The 22,937-nt window shown below is 44.5% G+C and overlaps 1 protein-coding gene across 3 annotated transcripts in view; it reads left to right on the forward strand.

Moving 5' to 3' along the window:
• Positions 1 to 18,892, forward strand: part of ARHGEF28 (Rho guanine nucleotide exchange factor 28) — a 288,373-nt gene extending 269,481 nt beyond the window's left edge. For all 3 annotated transcript variants that reach the window (XM_072826802.1, XM_072826812.1, XM_072826813.1), the window contains one exon: positions 17,692 to 18,892. In XM_072826802.1, coding sequence (XP_072682903.1) covers positions 17,692 to 17,855 — 164 coding nt within the window. In that variant the 3' untranslated portion in view covers positions 17,856 to 18,892. The remainder of the gene's footprint in view (positions 1 to 17,691) is intronic.
• Positions 18,893 to 22,937: the final 4,045 nt, after the last annotated feature.

Below are 22,937 nucleotides of genomic sequence, written 5' to 3' on the forward strand. Positions count from 1 at the left end.
AATAATTTCTTAAACCCTTTTTCTTTGGCTACATCGTATTTAACAGTCTAGTGTATTTCCCTGGGCAAAACAAACACTATTTGTTTAGTTAAATATGCTCCTAGAATGTGAACTAGTTTCCCTGGCCTGACCTTCTAACTTGTCAGACTTAAAATATTGCCTGAAAGATCACATATTGATAATAGCAATCTTAAATTAAGTGCGATGGTGTCTTAAGAAATATATCCCTTTGCTTTACTCCAGAGTAACTGAAGGGCACCTATATATTCTCTGCTGGTCGATTCCCAGACTCAGCTGGCTTAGGGGGAGAAGTCTTGTCCTGTTTTTTTTGCACAGATTTGAGCCAGATAATAAAAAAAAACCGGGGCCCAAGTTTTGATCTGTGCAGATGTTAATGTGCCATGATAAATCACTGTTGAGCTTCCTTGGGTAAGGAGCCAGGATCTCCATCCTCTTTCTGGGTGACATATTAATTCAATTTAATTTGAAACGTTAATGCTTGGTTTGAAGATTTACCTAAGGAAAAATGTAATCTTATGAAGTTTCCAGTTATGCAGGATAGGACTCTGGGCCTTTCACAGAACAATTTCACAGTAAGGCTGTGCAAAATTTAATTATTTTCATGGTGACTCTTTTCCATAGCTCTCTTTGTGCAAATTTCATTACACTACAGCTTTTTCTTCCTAAAACATAACATACTGGATGTTTGGATTAAATATAGAATATTTGGATCATCGGCCAAAAATATAGGACACTCTGCTTCTCTGGTGAATTGAGGCCATTTTGTAAGGAATGGTGCTGTAAGGCTTTGGAAGTAACGTTTACAAGCAAAACACTGGCCGAGTTTTAATTTTATTTAATGACCTGCTTCCTACCAGTGATCTTGGCACCCTATGTGGTGATTTGCAATCAATTAATCATACAGAATGTCGTAACGCTGCAATAAGGGTATTGCACTTGGAGAGTCTCATAAACCCACCAGCAACAGAAAACAGAAATTGCACACTGAAAGACGTCTTCGTGAAAAACCCCAAGTGGGGAGGTGATTTTAATGCTCTGTTTTCCAACACGGCCTTGGAAGCTTCAGTGTTTTCTTGTTGCTTGTGAGTTCTCTAGTTCCCATTCCTCAAAGACGGCTTGGCTCTTCAGTGGGCTGTCAGTATAGGAGTCCCTAAGCGTTCGCCTCCTTCAGTGTAGACACTAGTCATTTGGACGAGGGAAGTCTTGATTCTTCTGAATTACTGAAGGAGGAGGCTCTGGTTTCGGTTTTTATCCTGAATTCAAGGCACTAATGCTCAACTGCAGTAGGCCGTATTTTTCAAGTCTTGGTAGGAATGATTCAGAAAGGAAGCATGTTTCCATCCTGGGAATACACTGACATTTGCTAGAGGCAGATGGTAGAAGATGGGAGGGTGTGATATTACAAGTCAGAGACTTCACATACTTGACTGCCAGAAACTTTTGGAATCTGTAAGTGAAGATCTTAAGCTTATATTCTTGTCATTTCAGATGTGCCCTTGCAGTTAACTGTTTAGCTCTGCTGGGTTTTTTTTTTTTCTTCTTCTTATTTTAGCATAGTAAATATGGAACTATTAAACATTCTTAAGATTATGTAAGCCTAAACTCTTGGATGTATGTATATTGTGTTGTTTTTACTTGCTTCCATATGGTTATGTTTTGAGGATGTTCTTCTAACAAGAATATGGAAGCTTAATGTATATCCCAGCTGATTAAAATTGAACCCTCTTTTAAGAAACTGAAGTTTTCAGAGCTCTGTTACTTCCCATGAGTAGGTTAAACTTCTGACTCTTGACAAATTTATTCCTCCCAAAGCTGTACTATTTTTGATTATTTGTTAAATTATCCAGATTGGCATAATAGATTATACACAAGTAGAGCTCATCCTGTATTTTTAGATGCTTGACGCTTCTGTTAAGCCTGAGCTCTAAAATACGCTCACAGAGTTTTGCATATGCAAACTCCTCTTCACTGGCACATAGATCAGATGCAGAAAATGTAAGAAACATTTTGGCCAAAATGTGTTAGTCTGTTAGTCGGCATGTGGTAATGAGGCCATATTTTGCATTTAGGCTCCTGTGTTGAGAAAGTGCAGTTGCACACTGATGCCCCTTGGGGACCACAGACTGGAGTCACATCCCCTTTTCAGAATGCAACAACAGTGACAGAGGTCGGGGCAGCGCTATTCCCTGTCTTTTAGGGCATTCCCTTGAACTATCTACACACATGAAAACGAATTTTTTGTTGTTGTTATTGAATGCTGATCAACTAGCCTGAGAGTAAAGTATTGTGAAAGACCAGATCCTAAATTCACCTTCTGTGAGCTTCCTCCGCTCAAGAGGCGCCTTAATGAACTGGAAGGAGAAAGCCCGAAACTGCAGTCTGTGAGACTCAGAGCAAAGGAAGTATTGGGGGAAATCTCATGAACATCACCCTACCCAAGAAGTTGTCATTCCTCGGGATAAGAGTATGGAAGGATTTTTGCAAATGGTGCTGCTAGTAAATTAAAATACTTTATGCTTGTCAGATAAAAGATGCAGATATGTGGATACATAGATATTGCAGATATGTTTGTCAGAGTCAACCTGTTACCTACTACTTAAGATAGATACCCACTGACTCACATAGGGACACAATGAAATCCTTATTTTTATAAATAAAGGGGGGGGGGCTTAAAGGTAAAATACATCTTCTCTTAAACTTAGAGTACTTCTACAAGTTTATAAGGTGATGGTTATTGGTGATGATTTTTAGGTTTGGTTTTGTTTTGTTTTGTTTAGAGATGATTATTTTCAGAATTTGTTTTTGTTTTTTTAGAGAGTCCATTGGCCCACTTGAAGACTCTATAGTTCAGGAAAATTACAGAAAATATGTTTCATGAGGGGCTTGATTCAATGACTGAATCCGTACTGACCCAGAAAAGCTACTAGGGTGGAAACCTGCATGGCAATACCATTTTTGGCCAGAATGACCAAGACCAGCTATGTGCCTAAGATAAAAGTGGAGGGTAAGGTATCCTCCTGTTATTCAAAAGTCAGAAGAAGATAAGGGATCCACCTTCTCCCATCTCTTAAACCAAGTTTTAGCCAAAATAGACTAAAAATTGTCTTTTCCAGCGTAATGAACTTTACATGAATTTATCAGCACGTCATTTTTAAGTGAGGGATCTGAATGCATGACTACACACATGAACGCACAAAGGAATGGCCTTGATTAATATTTGTACAGTGGAGATGGTTGACTGGCGTGGTGTTGAAGATAGAAGGGTTGGAAATCATGCCTCGGTTCATATTCCAGCTCTGCCATTTATTACCTACGAAATTTTAAGCCAGTATTATTTAAGTTGACTTGCTGTGTTTGTTTCCTTACATATTGGACTTCTGGTAGTATCTGCTTTGGAGGTGGTAAGAGGTTTCTGTAAGACAAGACACAAAATAGCTGGAACTCCAGCGGCACTCAACAGAGTTCCACTTGTTCACCTTGCATGAGGAAAGTTTTATATCGCTAGGAAGTACGTGTGAAGACTTGAGCCCCTGGACTACTTCCAAGTGGTTGCTCTGGTGGCTTGACTTACAGCTCATTTGGGTTCTACCCAAGAAGGCCCATCTCGAAGTACGTTCCACAGCTCTACTGGCTGTCACTCGGTGTTACAGGATAGACCGTTCTCATAATAACAATATCGGGGAAATGCTGGTTTTGCAACTACCCAGCTTTTTCAAAACTTTTATTGTGCTCTTGTGTATCCAAAAGTGGTGCTTCCCAAATCTTGGTGTCTAAGCACAGCATCCTCCTCCCCAGCCCAGCATCTTGCAGGCCTACTCTTCCTTTAAATAGAGTAGAACAAACACTGATGTAAGTGGATGTTGAAATAAATCCATTGCCTGCAGCACACCCGTCAAATACAGTTTTCTCCCTTGGGAGTGGTTGAAATCCAGATGACACATCCCCACATGATTTACCACATGGGTGGTTGTCTTTTGAAAACCAAATCCAACATGAATTTAAGAGTTTTGTTTAGCCCCCAGGTCAGCACTTGGGCCTGTGGATAAGGGTTTGTGTCCAGTCTTAGCGATTTTCTGGGCTCACTTCCTTGGGCCTTTTCAAAGGCACCACGTGCTCCAAGGGGGTTCTCCCTGAAGAAGCACAGGAGGTGATGAGTTTGGGCCTGGAGGCCAGGTCTGGCCTTTTAGCCTCTTAGCTGCCTCTCCTTCTCCATCCTTTCTCACCCCGTGGTCCAGCCACCCTCCCAACCCCACTTCTGTACATTTACTTTCTCTGGCAGGAATATCTTCTCTTCTACCATTTTCTTCCAAACTGGTTAACTCTTACTCATCTTTCAAGACCTAGCTCCAGGGTCGCTTACTTCTGGATGCCTTTCCAGAGCCTCTTTGTCTGGGTTAGGACTCTCTCTTGTGTAATCCTGTGTCCAGTATACCCTTTCGTTGCTTTCTGCTATATTTTGCACCGGTTTTCCCTTTAGACTCTTGGATGCTTTATGTAGTTTATTTTGCTGGGGTTATAATTCCCAGACACCGAAGTGCTCAGATATTAATTCTATTCAGTCTGTTTGGTAAAATGTATATCAAGGCACAGAATATTTCCATCACTCCAGAAAGCTCCCTTCTACCCCTTTCTAACCAATCCCCACCCCCAGAAGCAACTGCTTTTCTGCTTTCCATCACCATACGTTAATTTGCATATTCTAGAACGGAATGAAATCAGACACGTGTACCTTCTTGTATTCAGTTGTTTTTCACTCAGCATGTTTTTGAGATGCATCCATGGCATTGCATGAATCTGTAATTGGTCTCCTTTTATTACCGAGTAATCTTGCAGATGAATTTACCAGTGACCCATTCTTCTGCTGATGGACACCTGGCTTATTTCTCATTTGGGGCTACTGTGAATAAAGCAGCTGTGAACATTCCTCTACAAGGTGTGTGTGTGTGTGTGTGTGTGTGTGTGTGTGTGTGTGTAAATTATGTTTTCATTCCTCTTGTATAAATACCTAGGAGTAGAATTATTTCTAGAATAGGTACTTGTTTAGCTTTGAAGAAACAGAGTTTTCAAAGTGAAAGTGTATTTCAAAAACTACTGCCTATACGCTTCCTGGGTGCTGAGTCTAGGTCCTGTTCACCTTACTTCGCCTCCTGTCCAGCCCAGTGCAGAGCACACACGAAGCACTGAGTGCCTGTTTAGTGAAGAACAAATGGATAAGAAGCTCAAAACAGTTTCCATTCTTTAAAAAAAAAATTTAATTTATTTATATGAGAGACAGAGAGAGGACATGAATGGCAGGGAGGGGCAGAGGCAAGAGGAGGAGAAGCAGACGCCCCCCAGCAGGGAGCCCCATGTGGGGCTCGATCCTGGGACTCTTAAGATCACGACCTGAGCTGAACCAGCTGGGCCCCCCAGGCGCCCCTCAAACCAGTTTTCATTCTGACACCGTCTCTACTAATTGACAAAAAAAAAAATGAATGTCCATCAAAGGAATGGAAACTCGATTGACTTCAACGTGCTCCAGTCCAGGTGGGCAAATGGGAATACAGTTCCCCTGCCCTCTGCTCTGGGAGCTACTTCTGGTTGCAGGGTGGTGGGATGGGCAGGGGGTGTGTAAAGCCAAGGGTGTAGACTGATGGGCCACCATTCAACTCATCACCGTAGTTGCCAGGCGTGCTCCTCAAGAACTCTTCACGTTTCCCTTCCAGACCCTCCAGAGGCTACTTTTTCAGCACACTCCCCAACCCTGCCCGGACTCACTTGCACAAACTCCTAGTTCAGCCAAACGTGACAACTCTCCTTTCTTACGCATCTAGCATCTTCTCCCCTTTGCAAGGGTTGCAAATTCCACCTGAGTACCTCCCCGCGAGGCCACCTCTGTCGACATCCTTGCCACCCCTCCAGGCTCGGGGAAGGTGTGTCCTGTCTGAAGCTGTCCTGGCCGCCGCGCAGGGAAGCTCGCTCTCTGGAGCATCTGTGAAGTGGGCTCACCTGTGGCCGGTACTCATGAGCCATTGAGCGGGGGGTCTTGCCTTTATAACAGTTCTCTGCACCGGCACCTTCCAGCTCTGGTGGTTGACTGTGGGACGGCGTGCTCAGTGGCCCCCCGACGTCCGTCAGGAACGAGGGCTGCTGGTCACCAAGGGAAGAGCCGAGGCTCCTCTCCATGATCCTTGTTCTTGGTGGCTGATTCCACTAAAGAGCACTTAGATTATGTGGCAAAGCTGTGGCTCCTTGTTGAGAAGAGTTGTTTGGAGAAGAGAGTTCTGTCCAGGAGGAGGAGGGTGTAGTGCAACCTTGGGGGCATTCGTGTCACCTGCTGGATAACGAAGGAAATTAGCTTTCTTTAGGCTCCGGTGTTGGTCACAGGTCACATGTCAACGAGCGCAAATATAACAGCTAGAGTAGCTTCACGTGACATTAGTATCCGTAAGACAATTTAAAAATAATCTCCTTTAGAGGGAAAGGATGGCTCCAAGGAATAGAGCAGTTAATCCTGTTGTATGTATGTTTTCTTTTGATTGCTGTTTTGGTAATATCCTTATTTTTGTCTCTGTTCCGCAAACTGCCTTCCTCTCTAACTGTACAATTTCTAAAAATATTTAAGTTTAATTTCCAGAAATGTACTATAGTTATCTTGACTCTGATAACAAACAAATGTGAAAAGAATGCCAAGGGTGTGAAAATCTGCACTGAACAAAACACTTTTTTCTATATATTATGTTGTACTTTTAAAATTATAATCATCTTTGAGTGGCATAAACTCAAAGCTGCAGTTGGAAAATATATTTTGGAGTTTGGTTTCTTGGCAAACGTCATTTCAAACAAATAGAATTACAAAAATAATGTTTCTCATTTCTAAAAAAGAAAAAAACTTTATGTTGCTATGAAAACTGTAAATACCAATTTCTCAGAACAGAAAAGGCATGTAAGTCATTTGACATCATGTAATTTTGTAGTTGATCAAGAAAAAAAAAACTCATTTGTCAACCTTTAAAGAATTGGATACCAATTTTTTGAAGTCCAATTATATGATCATTAAGATGTAGTTAGAACTAGCTTGGATGTATTTAATTGCTTACCTTCTTCTGTTTGATCAAAGGCATTGGATCTTGTATGCTTAAGAACTCTAACAGATTTCCCTCTCCTGCATCAGTAAGAAGTAAGTGGGGCATTAAAATTCAAACTCTCCCTCTTCGCTGATGGCATTAAAATTCCTAAGTTGAGTTCCTGCATTATTCACCTAGCAGAAAAATGAATTCACTTCTTCCCGCACAAAATGAGAGGCATGACTCTTTGGGTGTGAATAGGCTCATGAAGCAGACAGTTTCCAGAAATCAGCCTAATGAGCACGGTTCTCGGGAATCCGAGGTGTCTCTGTCTGTCAGGGGACCTCAGTGCTGTGAACGTGGTGATGTGTCCCTGAGCTGGAGACCTACCTGCCATTTGATTCACCACGCCTTAAAAAAATTGTTCCTTTTTCTTAACAAGGACTCCAGGATCTGAATAGCTTCACTTTGATTAAAAAATTGATCTTGACTTTTTCTTTTTCTTTTTTGGGTCTGTTTGTATTGTGGACGATTTCAAACATGTACATAATTAAGCAGGAGTATGACAACCACTTAGTGACCGTTCTCCAACTTGAGAAACTGAGGAACTGAACGGCCAGTCACATTTCCTCTAGAAGCTTCACCGCCACCACACCGGTTTATTTTGCAGCAGTACTTAGAACTTGTATGAGAACATTTATTGATCTAGAATATCTCAGTATAATTCTCTAAGAGATAAGGCCTTCCTTTTAAAACTATTATCACACCAAGGGAGAAATTAGCAAGAATTCCATAATATCAATATCTAGTCAGTATTTAAGTTCAAAATTGTTTCGTGTGTGTGTGTACTTTTTCTAGTCTGTTTTTTTTTTGACTCAGAATCCGAATAAAAACCACATATTGTAATTGGTTGCTGTGTATTTTGATGCATTTTTTGTTATACAAGTTTTAATCATGAAAAATTTCAAACAGAAACGTATAGAAAAAGTGTATTGTGCATTTAACAAATGTTAACTCGTTGCCATATTTGCCTCAGATATCTTTGCCTTTTTTTTTTAGAATGTTAGATATAACGTCCCTCTCATTTTTCTTTTTTTTCCTTTTTAGAGTTAACCAATATCTTATAATTGGTGCATACCATTTCTTTTTTTTTTTTTTAAGATTTTATTATTCATGAGACACACAGAGAGAGGCAGAGACCCAGGCAGAGGGAGAAGCAGGCTCCATGCAGGGAGCCCGATGCAGGACTCAATCCCAGGACCCCAGGGTCACACCCTGGGCCAAAGGTAGATGCTCAACCACTGAGCCACCCGGGTGCCCCTGGTGCACATCATTTCTATAGTATGTTTTTATGCTATCACTGCCTGTATGCATAAATAATACATATTTTTTGTTTTTATATATATTCTGTGTAAATACATAATGTGTATGCCTTTCTGCAGCCAGTTTTTTCACTAAATGAGCATATTCATACACATAGCTCAAATAGTTCATTTTAAACTGCTGTATGCTATTCCAATATAGGAATAAACACCAGCATGTTCATTCCCCCACTAATGAGCAGTTAGGGTATTTCCAATGTTTTCCCCCTGCAAATGATTCTCAGTAAACATCCTTTTATGCATTCGCCTTGTGCAAATGAATGAGAATTTATTCACATGATAACACCTAATAGTGGTAGAGATGTCTTTGGTTTTGCTGGGTATTCCTGTTTTCTCTCTAAAGTTACATAATTCTCAGTAGCAATATATGAGAGTTCCAGTTTTCCCCGAACTTTCCCAAAACTCAGTATTGTTAGTCTCTTAAATTTTGCCAATATCATGGGTATGAAATGGTAACTCATATGCTTTCAATTTGTACTTTTCTAATTACTAGTGAGATTTAGTATCATTGCATTTATTTGCTTTTTAGGTTATCTCTTTGGTGAGTTGACTATTTATAAAGGTGTTTTTCCTAACAGCAGATTTTGGAATTTCAAGCATTCAGTCTTATTCATGGAGACACATTCATTCTTTCCAAATGGGTTCAGTATGTTTTGTACTTTGAGAAATAGTTTTCAGAGAAATCATTTACAGTCGTATGTGGATCCTTTAGGATTGGAAAAGGACATTTGTGAGAGCTGAGCTCTTTCAAGATGGAAAAAAATCAACCTGATGTGCAGAAGCTACTTAAAATAACACTGGTTTTGACTATTCTCTTCTATCTTACTGAATCTTTAACCATCTGCCATTTTCATTTGCTTACATTTTTCCTTCCTTCCACTATGTCTTCCTTCAAAGCTCCGACGCCGCTCAGTTATTGACCAATAGTAGTTTGCACACACGCGACATGTCCAGTATCTATCAGCTTCATTTTCCTTCCTTGAAATTTCCCTTCCAGGGTCCTCTGGCCTCCTGTTTCTCGTAGGTCCCCGTTCCCAGGCCAGCTATGCAAGTGTCACCCTTCCTATCCCTCCTGTGACGGATCCTTTGTCTTCAGTCCCTTTATCTTCTGTGATCTATTCCTTTAATTGGTGGAGCGGATCCCCAAACTTTCCTAAGCAAAGAGGTCATGAAAGCACATTTTTCCCAATTAACTAATTTGAAATGTCTTTTTCATTCAATTTATCTTTGCCACATTCATACTTGGTTTTTGTAAGATATCTAGGCTTAGAATTCTAGATCAAAAGTTATTCTCCTACAGAATTTTGAAGGATTTGATTCTTCTTCTCGGATTGCTCTCAAGACGTCGGGTGCCATTCTTATTTCTAAACTTCTGTGACCTGTTCTCAATTTTGGGAGCCTTTAGAATTCTCTCTTTATCCCTTCCTGGATGAATTGTAGTATATGCCTTAGTGTGGTCTTTCGTGAAAGCCATTTTTACTGATTATTCATTAGGATCTTTCAATCTAGAGATATTTCCTTCGATACTGGGAAATTTCCCTTTAAAAAAAAATCTGTTTCTGCTTTCTATTATCTTATTGGACCTGTTTCTGGTTATATATTGGATCTCTTGGATCCTCTGACTTTCCTGCTTTTTCGATTTCCATTACAAATAAGTTTCTGGGAGATTTTCTTGTCCTTAATCTCCTACTAGTCTGTTGATTCTTTTTTTTTTTTTTTTCTTAGTATTTATTTTATTTGAGAGCAAGAGTGAGTAGGGGAAGGGGCAGAGGAAGAGAATCTTCAGGGAGATGCCCAGCTGAGCACAGAGTTCAGCTCGGGGTTTGATCCCACTACCCTGAGATCATGACCTGAATTGAAACCATGAGTCAGAGGTTCAACCAAGTGAGGCACCCAGATGCTCTTAATTTTTTTTTTAATTCACCTAGCATATCTCTAATTTTAAAAAACGATTTATTTATTTGTTTGTTTGTTTATTCATGAGAGACACAGAAAGAGGAAGAGACACAGGCAGAGGGAGAAGCAGGCTCCATGCAGGGAGCCCGATGGGGAACTAGATCCCAGGACCCCCGGGTCACAACCTGGGCCGAAGGCAGATGCTCAAGTGCTGAGCCACCCAGGCATCCTGAGTAGATAAAATTTTTGAATCATATTCACTAATTCCTTTGACAATATATATTATTAAAAACTGAAATTTACTTTGAAATTATTTGACTAAATATTTTCTATTTCTTAAATATCACATTTTAGTTCTAGGCAAACTCAAAAGGCTAAAGGAGAGGAATCTAAATTCCATGAGCTACTTACCAATTCATTACCACCAACAAATACACCCAGGGTATAAAAGATCTTTTCTGAATTACAGTTCACTTAGGAGATGTAAGATTTTCTAGGCAAAAGCAACGGGCCACACTTGAATCTGTATCATTTTTTATGGGTAGCTATAAACCCAAATGAACCTCATCTATTTTATGGATTAGATTCATATGAACTATGAATCTTTCTAAATAGATATAAACCTGTACACACACATTTGCCAACGACTTGTCATACAGTCGCATTAAAATTGATCTAAACATACTCTGCGTCCAGAGGAAGACTCTAATTTATTGCCAGAGTATTCCAATTCTATCAGATGTATAGAAGCTACAATGTTGGAATAACAGAGAGCCCTTTATAATTTTATAGGCCAAATATATGTAAGGCTACGGACTTTTAAAAATGTATCATGGAACATTTCAAATGTATACAAAAATAGAATGATTTAATGAACTCTCAGCTTTAATGATGACCAAAACTGAGACAAGCCAATCTTGGTTCATTGGTGCTCTTTTCTCCCTCTCACATTGGGTTATCCTAAAGCAAATCTAAGATATCCTATGATTTCATCTCAAAATGCTTTAGTATCTTTCTTTAAAAGACAAGGAATGTTGTTTTTTTCTTTAAACATCACCATAATATCATTACACCTAAAAAAAATGTAACATTTTTTACTTAAAATCATACTCTCCACACTTGAATTTCTCTTCAGTTTTTTTTCCCCCTTTGGATTGTTTGAATCGGGATCCAAATAATTTCATATGTTGCATTTGGTTTGTAGATCTCTTAAGTCTCTTTTAATCTAAAGTTTCTCCCTTTTAAAAAAATCATAATTTTTTTGAAAAGACTAAGTTGTTTATATTTTGAAATGACATTTTTCCTCCCTGGGCGGGGGAGGGGGGGTGTTTAAACGTCCTACATTCTGAATTTTGCTGATTGCTTTTCTATAGTGTTGTTTAACATATTATTCTACTTCTGTATTTCCTGTAAACTGGATAGTTGGGAATAGGTATTTGATATTTGACTAGATACTTCTCTGACATGAAAAACATGGTGTTGCGTATCTCCTACATTATACATACTGTACATTTCCTCTTGCGTCTTATAGGCTTACCATGTCTGTTTGCCTTTTTATGATATTATAATTGCCCCATGAGTTCAGATGCTGTCACCTTGGTCCATGCATTATAAGGTTCCCCATCCTGATAACTCTAGTGGCCACTGATGATTATTGCCTGGGTCCACCATAGGGCATTATATACAGGGTTAAGAGTTTCTGAATTTGGAAAACCTCACTTATTTTCAACTTCCTGCCCTGACTTATTCTGGCATCTTGGTCATTCACCGTCTCTTCCTTAATCTATAATATATTTATCTTTCTCTAGTATACCGTTTCCCAAAGTATGTTACATGGAACACAGCACTGCCAAGCACACTGTGAGAGAACTCTCCCCGAGTTTGGGGGATGCCACTTACCATTTTCCCCTCTCAGAGATTTATAATGCAGGGGAGCCTGTAACATTCTCAGGAATCTTTTAATAGACTTGATTTACCCAGAGTTGCATCAACTTACTTGTATTCTTTTCTCTTTAACACTTATTGGTATCTTGTTTAGAGAAACACTTTGAAATGCATCCTAAATAAGAGGGGGAAGGTGGAAGCACTTGCCCCACCCTCCCATAGGGCTTGCTAAACGTTAAGGTCATGAGTCCTTAACATTGGTACCTAATGGGGAAAAAAGAGAGTGGGAGCAAATCCAAGATCAGATAACAGGCTTGGTGTATCATGTCTTCTGTTAATATAATCTCATCTTCATTGTATTGATTGCTTCAACTGCTTTCTTGTCAGTGTTACCTATTTAACTCACATTCGATTCCAAATGTATTAATCTCCGATAAGAAAAAAAAGTCCGGCTACAACAGTCACAATTTGAAAAATTATAAAAGTTTGCTTTTATAGGTTACAAATTTCTGCAAGCACACCACATGTGCACACACACTCCCTCCAGGGCAGGGAGCAGGAGCAGTATTGGTACATGAGGGATCGCAATGGAATCATAACAGTAGTTGAGATCATTGGTCTCAGACACCAAATCTAGGTTCATTTTCATGCCAGAGGCTCACGACCTCTTTGTGGCTCACGGAGGAAAATGGAGTCGAGCAGAATTAGTGACACAGACCATTTTTCCTTTGCTCTGAAGATACCTCAAGCTCCCTACAAGAAGTGTTTTCCATTAGAAGAAAAATGCTGTGCATTAATGCTCCTGAGAAAAAACAGTGATTGCCAGTGATGCCATCAGGAAACGATTTTTTAAATGTTTCACAGTATAAGCATGAATCAGTCATTAAATAGGGAATACAACTTATTTTGCAGACTTGGAACATTAGTCAAAAAATTTTTGAGGTGGAGTTTATTCTAGGGAAGTGTGAATTTTGATCTTCGGAACATGCACTGGGGATATAGTAATAAGGAGCACAAGTCAGAACACTTCGTTAAAGTAAACAAGAACAGAGCCAAGACCCAGAGACTCAGAGCTCTGTTTTGTGAGTTTTATTTGGGAGACTGGAATGGGATGAGACGCAGAGGACTGAGCAGGGCATCATCAACAATCTAAACAGTAGACTCAGTGTGCTTTTTTGCAGCACTGGGCTGCTGGTGCCTGGCCAGGGGCCATACTGTTGAGTTAAGTTCTGGACCTCCACCGTTGATATTTATGATGAAAGTTATACTGGTGCTTTTAAGTTTAAATATGGCTTAAAAAATACCATGATTGAGAATGTGTTTCCATCCAGAAAATCCAGGAAAGGCAAGTATTGCTGATGTTAAAATGACGGACAGCCCTTTCCGACTTGTCACAAACTTTTTCTTCATGACAACTTAGGAAGCAACTCGCTGTTTCCTTCAGCTTGCTGTTCATTGACGGGCAGGTCATGCGCTGGGTTTGACTGCGGGCATTACCTTCTCGTTAGGTAGCTTTCCGAAGACTGTCCCCTGAGGACTCTGTGGGCTCCGGCAGTTAGGTGGTGCTAGAGGAATGAAGGTAGGGGGCGGAACCCATGTCTGGAAATTACCTTAAAAACATTATATGGGACCTAAGGTGATAAATTTGTATTTCTTGAACATAAAGAGTTAAACCACATTCATTGGGGGATCCCTGGGTGGCTCAGTGGTTTAGCGCCTGCCTTTGGCCCAGGGTGTGATCCTGGAGTCCCAGGATCGAGTCCCACGTCGGGCTCCCGGCATGGAGCCTGCTTCTCCCTCTGCCTGTGTCTCTGCCTCTCTCTCTCTCTCTCTCTCTCTCTATGTTTATCATAAATAAATAAGTAAATCTTTAAAAAATTTTAAAAAAAGATAATGAAACACATTCATTTGTTGTTCCCTCAGATTATTTGGTGAATCATAACCCAAAACACAAATGTATAAATTCTCCTTTGGTAGAGGAGTTCAAGAGGCTGGAATGGTGACTTCAAAACTCCTTGGTGAATTGAAGCCCAAAGAGGAGAGATGACTTGCCCGAGGTTACCTTGTCGTTCACAGGTTGCATTCAGCCGTCAGCGTAGGGGGCCCTTCATCCACTTTCAATATGGCACGTGGTTGCACTGTACACCTCGAGTTTATAGGCTGGTCTTAATCCAGTTTGGTTGGCTCAAAATACTAATGGTGGAGAGCCAATGGCGGGAAGGCTGATTTTGCATCTTGCTAGTGTCCATTTCTCAGGACAAGCCATCCCACACCTCAGATTCTCTTCCCTGATAGTCTAAAATGGCAATACGAGGTGAGCAAATGATGAAAGTGGTGAATGCAAATGTCAACCAACAGGTTGCAACTAAAGGCTAAGAATAGGGAGATTCAGGACACCAGCTGGTCTGTGGATTATCAGTGTGTGGTGCAGGGCATGTCCTTGGTAGAATGGATGCTTTCTAGCCCTACTCATGGGAGAAAGAGAATAGTACCAGCCAAAATGTGGGTACTTAGAATTCTGAAAAACTTCATTAGTGGACGGTGGGTCTAAGGAGATTTCTTCTTAAGGATGAAGTTGTAGGGTGTGGAAGAAAGTTCGGTTCAGTAGAAGAAATCCTGCACCAAGATTTTATTTCTCCACTTGGTTTAGCAAGGCCTTGGGTTTTCTATGTATTTTAGCCTATTTGTCTTTATTTTAAGCTTAATAATGTTCCTTGTGTTTAGTTTCCAGAAGTATGGTAAAGATCACATTATATCTTTTAGGTTAAGTAAAAGGAAAAGTTCTATTGAGACACTAGATTGAAAGTTTCCTTCCAGTTTGTAGTTTTGTTTCCTTATAATAGCATTTGCTTTATGGTTGACTAAATTCTGTTTCTGTTAAATTCATATATCTTTGCTTATTTAAAATTGAGGTATTTTTATGTCCAGCAATTTATAGGGATTTTGATCACAATATTGGATGATTTTTTGTTACTCAAGAATTCTGCTTTTTGAATCAGTGAGGTTTTGTTTTAACAAATGTTTTTCCAGTTTAGAGTTCCATATGATGATCATATTCTCTAGGGTAAGAAGTGTGGAAAAAGGTGGCTGACCTTGAGAAAGTATACAGTTGCTGTGCTGGGGTTCTTTCAGGGTTGAAATGGAATAACAAAATCAGAAATCGTGGAAGCGTTTCTAATTTCAAAGAAGGTTGTCTGACCTTCCCTAAAGAGTTAGGGTGGAAACCAAGGAAGAACACGGAGGAGGAGACCGAGCTCCCCTCAGGCATACATACCCCGACAACCTCTAGTCACCCATCTGGGAGAACAACGCGAGTCCGTCACTTGAGGGCCAAGGAAGCGGCTTCTCACCGAGAGATCTTCTTCTTCTGTGTTTTTCTTCTTATCTCAAGAAGTTCTCAGTAAACGTCTGCACCCCTTCACACACACACACACACACACACACGCACGATTACCAACTACACCTCCCCCCGTTTATTCTTGGGTCTCTTTCTTCCTGAACCAGAGCCTACAGTTTAACTTAAGATAAAAGAATCCTGATCTATATGTGGTCCTTCGGCTCGTTTTGAGGATGCCTTCCTTGAAACCAGTAGGAGGACTCGCCAGATCCAGACTCCCCGGTGTCTCGGGGTTTCTGCTCCATGTTTCACGCCCCAGAGGAAGGAGACTTACGTGGATTAAGGGCTTCATCGGGCCTGGTATTGTCACGTTTGTCACCAGTCGCCCCTCAGCCACCTCATTCAGTGGATAGTTGTTCGTTCTCCGTGTGGTATTTCGTGTCATGTGGCTGGACGCTCTGTTGGCCACGAGGCAGCACTGTGGTGGCTCCGGCTGGCCCCCTCCACCAGACGGAGGCTTGGAGCTGTGCGTGTGTTTCAGGTTGTGTGATACTAAACATGAGTAGTGAAACTGGGAATATTGGTTTCTTAGAGGTTAAATGGCTTTATTCATTCAATGGCTGGGGACAGGAGTTGGAAGCATGAATGTGTGTTGTGACCACAAACAGGCACTCTTCGTCTCCAGATGTACTACGATAGTGGAGGGCCTTGTGGACTGCTGTGTGCTGCCCTCGTAGACAAGGGGGTGCCGGGGGGTGGTTTGTGTTTGCCTGATAAAATGAGGGAGCTTTGTAATTTTGATAATAATTGTGTGTGTTTTTAGGAGCTTGCTATGTCTTTTTCTGAATTTCGTTTTTGCTAAGTGACTCTTCAAAATGTGGTACTTAGCGAGGAGAAGCACTAGACATTCAAGGTCTCTATTCATTTAGGAAAGATGGTCAAACCATTTCCATCACCGTGAGAATGAGAATCGTGAGAATCTTGATCCCATGAGCAAGTGGCAATGCTCCTGAGTTCAGATCTAGCTTGCACGATGTTGGGGGAGGGCTTGAAGTGGCCTGAGCCTCCATTCCCCAAACTGTAAAATGTGAGTTGCAACATTTTGAGGCTTAAAGAGTGATGTCAGTAAAGACCCACAGTTCTCGGGCCCAGTTCTGGGCACGAGGGGAGTAGAGGCATCCTCAGTCGTGAAAATAGCAGTAGTTAGTGGCTTCCCAGAATCTGAGGGACAGGATTTGGAATCGGGGTTCAGTAAAATCAAGTCACCCAAACGTAGATGGATTTTCCGACGTCCCACTGGCATCTGGAGTCAGGGAGGCCTGGGTTAGCACAGAGCTGTGGGTCCAGGCTCCCCTCGTCCCGGGCCACCTCCCCTGCTGGCTCCAGCTCCTGCGGTAACTGGTGTCTGCGGGCCCCGGGGACAGCCGTGTGGGGTGCTGCTCTCCAGCCTCACAGCCGAGCCTCCGGGTCAGGAGGGCCCAGGTAGCCAGCATCGCTGGTCACATGGCGCTGCCGGTTTCGCGTGTCCGTGGAGGCCACAGGGCATGTGCTGCAGGCGAGCGGCGGGCGAGGGTGCCCGGAGTCCTGGGCCGGAGGCAGGAGCTTGTGGCCGCGGCCTCCCTCCTCCAGGGCGCCAGCCCTGTCCCCTCCCCTGCCCTGGGCAAGCGGGTGCCCCGACAGCTGAGGCCCAGCCACCTGCCAAGGCCTGCAGCCCAGGCCGCTGGCCCATGGGCATCTAGAGGCAGGTCGGGGGGTGGTCAGGGGGCCCCGGGAACCCGGGGCCAGGTGCCGTGCAGGTGCACCCGGCCCCCTCACGGAGGCAGACCTTGGCCTGTGGGCAGGGGGCACCCCTTCGGCGCTGGCACGGCTTCTGCCTGCGGACGGAGACAGGTGTCCGGCCACTTGAGCCTGCCCTGCACTTACTTGCAAGGCTCTTAGCTAGAGGAGGCCTGGGTGCCAGCGAGCACGTCGGTGCTGCAGTCGTTGGGTCCCTTGCCGCCACTGCAGGCTGTCGCTCCCCTGGGAGCCCATGGCCCCCCGTGTGCCAGACCCCACGGCCCGGGGCCTAGCATCCCGTGTGTGGGCCTCGCGCTGCCCCTCTGACCTATGCGTCTATCTGTTGCAGGCCTGCGCACCCCTCACCCGGGGCCCTCGGCCTCCCCGGAGCCCAGTGCACGCAGCTCCCGGCTGCAGACGGGGGCGGCAGAAGCAGCGCACAACCTACAGACGCGGACCGGACAAGATGCAGAGACCGGAGACGCGGCTGAAGAAAATATCGTTTACCTCTAATTGTGTGGTCAATTTTTTTTTCCAGACAAAACAAAACACTGGCATTTTGTGGAGAATTATTTTTTTCTTTTCCTGATGTTTGTGTGACTGTGTCCAAATTGCTTTACAAGTAATATTTAATATTTCATGCAAGTACATTCTTTGGGCATGAGTCCAATTAAATTATTGAAAGCAGTTCTTGTTTGTATAATCATTAACTTATCACACCTAATTTCAGATTTCTGGTGGAGAAATTAACTTGAATAAGCAGAAATATTTTCAGAGTTGTTATGACTCTAGAGTAAAATCCCATATTGCATTTTCTACTGGATCACCTGGTTTTGGAAATGTGTTTTTTTTTTTTTTCTTTAAGATCTAGAAGAAGCAATCTGGTTGGAAAGAGTGATATTCATGATGGGCAAGCTTTCCCAACACAGCAACTGATTAGGGGGAATGGCCTCAAGGCCCTAAAAGGCAGAGGAGCATGTGGGAAAGGCCTTTTCTTGGCTGGGTGGTTTTTTTTGTTTGTTTTTTGTTTTGTTTTGTTTTGTTTTAACGTGCTAAGTTCTCTTGGGGAAGTGAAAGGGGTCCTCTCCTGGTGGTGATCTGTTGTAGTCCCCATGCGGCCAACATGTCCTGTCTGGGCACCTACCAGTTCCAACTGGGCAACTACTCTGCTGTGGACATAATCTGGACTCTTAGGACCTGGGCCACATGCTCAATTTCTTGGTCCTAATCTAATGCTGGTTGGTCTTCAAGCCACAGTTGAGCAACATCCTTCAACACAGCCCCAGCCAGGCCATTTTGATGTAAATAGTGAAGCTTCAGTAGTGCCCAGCTTCCCTCCCACGGTGGAGAGAAAGGACAACTACCACTCCCCAGAAGGACCCCTGCCCTGCGGTTCTTGAAGGACAAAATCCAAACTGCTTTCTGGGTGAAGCCTGCTGACTGTATGTGCTGTTTCACAAGGGAAAACTAGCACATCTGGCCTTCAGAGCAATATGGGTCTCGCTGTAAGAAAATAAACCAGGAAATGTTTTCAGTTTGTTCTTCAGAAATATTTGTATGTTTTGCTCCGAGTCAAAAAAATATCTTTCACCTCGCTATTTGAACACTTTAACATTGTGTAAGACCATAGGGAAATAGACATTTCACATGCGAACACTCTCTCCCCTTACTGAAAGTGAAAATCAAGGAGGACTAAATTCACCCGGAATTGCAGCACTCACCAGGAGGGAGCTGTGATAGGAAGGGAAAAAATTTCACCCAGATTCCGTTGTCTTCTGTCCAGTTGAATACCTGTTGGCATTTATATTTTCCTGTTGGCAAGTCAAATCTTAGTTTAAGAAAGAGCCTTTGGGGGAGAAAAAAAGAGCCTTTGTTGGGAGTACTCTGACTCTTGCTGCCTCCGGCCATCTTGGTCACAATCATAATAACAAATTAAGAGTCTAATCTTCAAGAATGGGTATAGCTTATTAAAATTTTAGTCAATCACTTCACCTCCAAGCTGAACTCCTGAATTATGAGATGTATCTTCCATTCCTAAAGGCATCTAAAGAAAAAGACCTGTCTTCCCGCTCTCTTTCCAACAAAGCCTTGTCCAGAATCCTATATCCCTTGAGTAAGGAACACACCGATATTTCAGTCTAAATCCTATAGTTATAGAATAACTATAAGTTATAGGATAGGATAACTATAACTATATTTATATAACTATAAATATCCTCCCTTTCCCCCGGCATTGGATGTGGAAATATCTGTACGTGATGACACAAATAGAGGTTCAGAATCCCCACACAGTTCTTTAAAAACTCATGTGCTCAGTTGATTTCCAGGCCTGCAGACTTTGAGTCTTGGTGCAGCTACCATGGGGAAGCAGGAGCATCTCTTGAGCTATCTGCATCATGGGTTCCTCTTGGTAACTGTCTTATTTAAGATTATGACTTTGCAGCTGAAGAGAAGTTGAAAAGGCTCCTTGAGGACGTCTCCCTTTGCACTGTGTCCTCACCACACAGGGCTCCGGTCGCAGTGGAGGTCGCCCTGTGGTTCCAACACAAACTCCCCAGTCCCGGGAGAAGACCACCCTATTTTCCAGCGTCGTAAATAAGTTTCCTGGAAAGGATTTACTTTTCTTGCCAACTGAAGAGCTTAGAGGAAACATTCATCCCTTTGGAGATCGGTTGTGGGAAGGACAGCCACGCCGTTGCTCTGTCCTCCGCGGGCTGCGTGCGCTCACGGCCGCCCCACTCGCAGTCCAGCCCTGGGACGCGCCATCAGCCATCAGGATGTCCCGTCGCCGGAGCCTTGCAACCCCCTCCAGCCACTTGTGGGGCCCTGCTCAGTGGGAAGGGGCCGAAGCCCCGCTGCAGAGGGAGAGCGGGCGCCCCGGGCGGCTGGAGCCACGCTAAGCCGAAAGGGGAGTGCAGTGAAGTCCTGGGATGGCGGGTAAAGGAGTAAGGAGGAGGACAGATTCCTTCCCGTGACCTCAGGCGGCCTTTCAAGCTCAGGATCAGCCTGAGTGGTTAGTCAACATCTCTGTCTTTCCCCAAGAGACAGAGAGAGAGAGAGAGAGAGGCACAGCAGCAGGGAGTGTGGGCTTTGGAGTCAGGTCCTCCCTCGCTGTTGTCCCCGGGGTGTCGCGTCACCTCCCTAGGCCTCCGAGTCCTCACCCACGGAAGAGGGACGATTACCTTACAGAACTGTGAGACACGAATGCTGCACACACGAGTGTGCTTAGAACACAGCCTGGGGAATAGCTGTCAGTATATGCTAGCTACTATTAAATCATTAAATAATCATTTAATAATTGCTCAGCCCGGTGCCAATCCTCAGGCGGATCGTGGCTGCACAGCCTGAGAGCACGAGTAGAGAAGCCGAATGCCTGGAGGGGGCTAATTATAAGGCTGGACTAAGGTCTCCTAAGGTCAGCGTTCGACTTACTTGCATCTCTACAAGCTTCATTCGGCACATTTATTCAGTAGCCAGTGGACGGTCTGCTAAAGGCCAAACCATTTTATTGTTTGCTAGGAGCAAAACAAAGATGAATCAGCCTGCAGGTTGTTGGAGAAGCCAAACACAGGAACAGGTGTGGTGAAGGACATGGTACCGTGGGAGCTCATGGGAAGATGCTGGGCTCCAGGAGTACGTGCCGCGGAGGGAGTTGTCCCAGAGTAGAAGGTGCCTGAGGCTTGATGCATAAATAACAAGTTAGAGACGGGAAAGGAAGCGGGAGCAAGGAGGGCAACCCAAGCAAAAGTCCAGGGACACCGGAGCATGCATTTGGAGGTTCTGCAGAGCAAGTTCCTCCCCTCTGGGCTAAGGTGTCCACTGAGAACATCCACTTACCTTCAGCTCTTTCAAGCACTCTTGTGCAAGTTGTGAGGAAACACGGAAGCTTTTGCCTCTCACCTTGCTGACTGATGGGGTTCCTTGAAGAGCCAGGTTAAGGAGGACTAGGCTGCCCCGTCACCCCCCACCCTTCCACTCCCCCCTCTACCATAGAAGCAACTGGGTTCTGCCCAAGTGGATGTTGCCTACTGGATCCCAAGCCACAAGAAACCAAGAGGAAAGGGTACCCAGAAGGGTCCAGAAGAATGTGTCAGGGTGCTTCGGTGGGATAAACTGATGACGTTCATGAGTCAAAGCAGAGTTAAGTAGAGGGAAGGGAGGGGAAAGACACTGGCTCTTCTGCTTTGTTTTCTTTTCCTTTTCTTTTTTTTTTTAAGATTTTATTTACTTATTCATGAGATACATAGAGAGCGAGAGAGAGAGAGGCAGAGACCCAGGCAGAGGGAGAAGCAGGCTCCATGCAGGGAGCCTGACGTGGGACTCGATCCCGGGACTCCGGGATCACACCCTGGGCCGAAGGCAACGCTAAACTGCTGAGCCACCCGGGCTGCCCTGCTTTGTTTTCTTATCTCCATTTAATTAAGTTTTCTTTTTCCTTCCCTGAGGTTTCATCTTGTTCTTTTATTTGGAACATGTTCTTCTGTTTCCTCGTTTTGTGTAAGTCCATTTTGCCGGACTGAGTTGATTTCCTTGAATTAGATGAAACAGCCCCCTCTTCCAGTCTGCAGCGTGGCTGAGGGCGCACAGACCTTACAGTGCCCCTAAGCGGGGATCTCAGCATCTGGATTGAGGCTGACTGGAAGCCAGACCCTGAGACACCAGCTTTTGAAGGATGCAGATATCCACAACCCTGCGGGGCAGGTGCAGTCCTGTGGGCCACCAGACCAGGTGACCTGGAGGTGCCCAAGGGTGGCAGTTGGGACACTCAAGAGTTCCAGATGGTGTCTAAGCCCCTTTCTGAGAGGGACCTGCGAGCTGCAGGGAGGCAGCGGGCAGTTGCAAAGATGGCATTGCCCGGCCTGAATTCCCTGAGCCCACCTCTGCAGGCCCTACCTATGCGCCACACCGAGGCCTGGCCCTTAGGCCTGAGGGGCGAGCAAACGGGGCCCTTTCTAAGGGCTGCTGGGTTTCAGCCCGAGGTGTGTGTGCATGGCCCCGGGGTTGGGGCAGCCCGCGGAGAACTTCTCTCTGACTGTTACAGTCCCCTGGGCCCCGGGGGCAAGTGGCCCCGGCCTCCAGACCGGGCTGGTCGACGGTGCGCCCTGGGCGCAGCTGTGCCAACGCCAGTCTATCGGAGCTCCGGGTGCGCTGGAGCAGGAGAGGGGCGGCCCAGGCTTAGGCCCCCGCCTGGACGCTGAAGCCTGCGGGAGGACGAAATGGAGGGCGGGGCTTCAGGACACAGCCCGCTGCACCTGCATCCCTGGAAGCACCTGGCCAGGCCCCGGCCCCGCCCCGCCCCGCAGGCCCCGCCCCGCCCCGCAGGCCCCGCCCCGCCCCGCAGGCCCCGCCCCGCCCCGCAGGCCCCGCCCCGCCCCGCAGGCCCCGCCCCGCCCCGCAGGCCCCACCCCCAGGCCCTCCCCATAGGCCTCGCCCCTCGCCCCACCCCCGCAGGCCCCGCCCCTCGGGCTCTGCCCCGCAGGCCCCGCCCCCAGGCCCCGCCCCCTCGATCTCCGCCCCGCAGGCCCCGCCCCCGCTGCAAGGTGAGCCAATGAGTGTGCGAGCGCGAGTCCGCGTGTGCCCCAGGCGACCCCCTCC

Source organism: Canis lupus, chromosome 5, assembly GCF_048164855.1.
Source record: "Canis lupus baileyi chromosome 5, mCanLup2.hap1, whole genome shotgun sequence".
In the NCBI taxonomy this organism is placed as follows: Eukaryota; Metazoa; Chordata; class Mammalia; order Carnivora; family Canidae; genus Canis; species Canis lupus.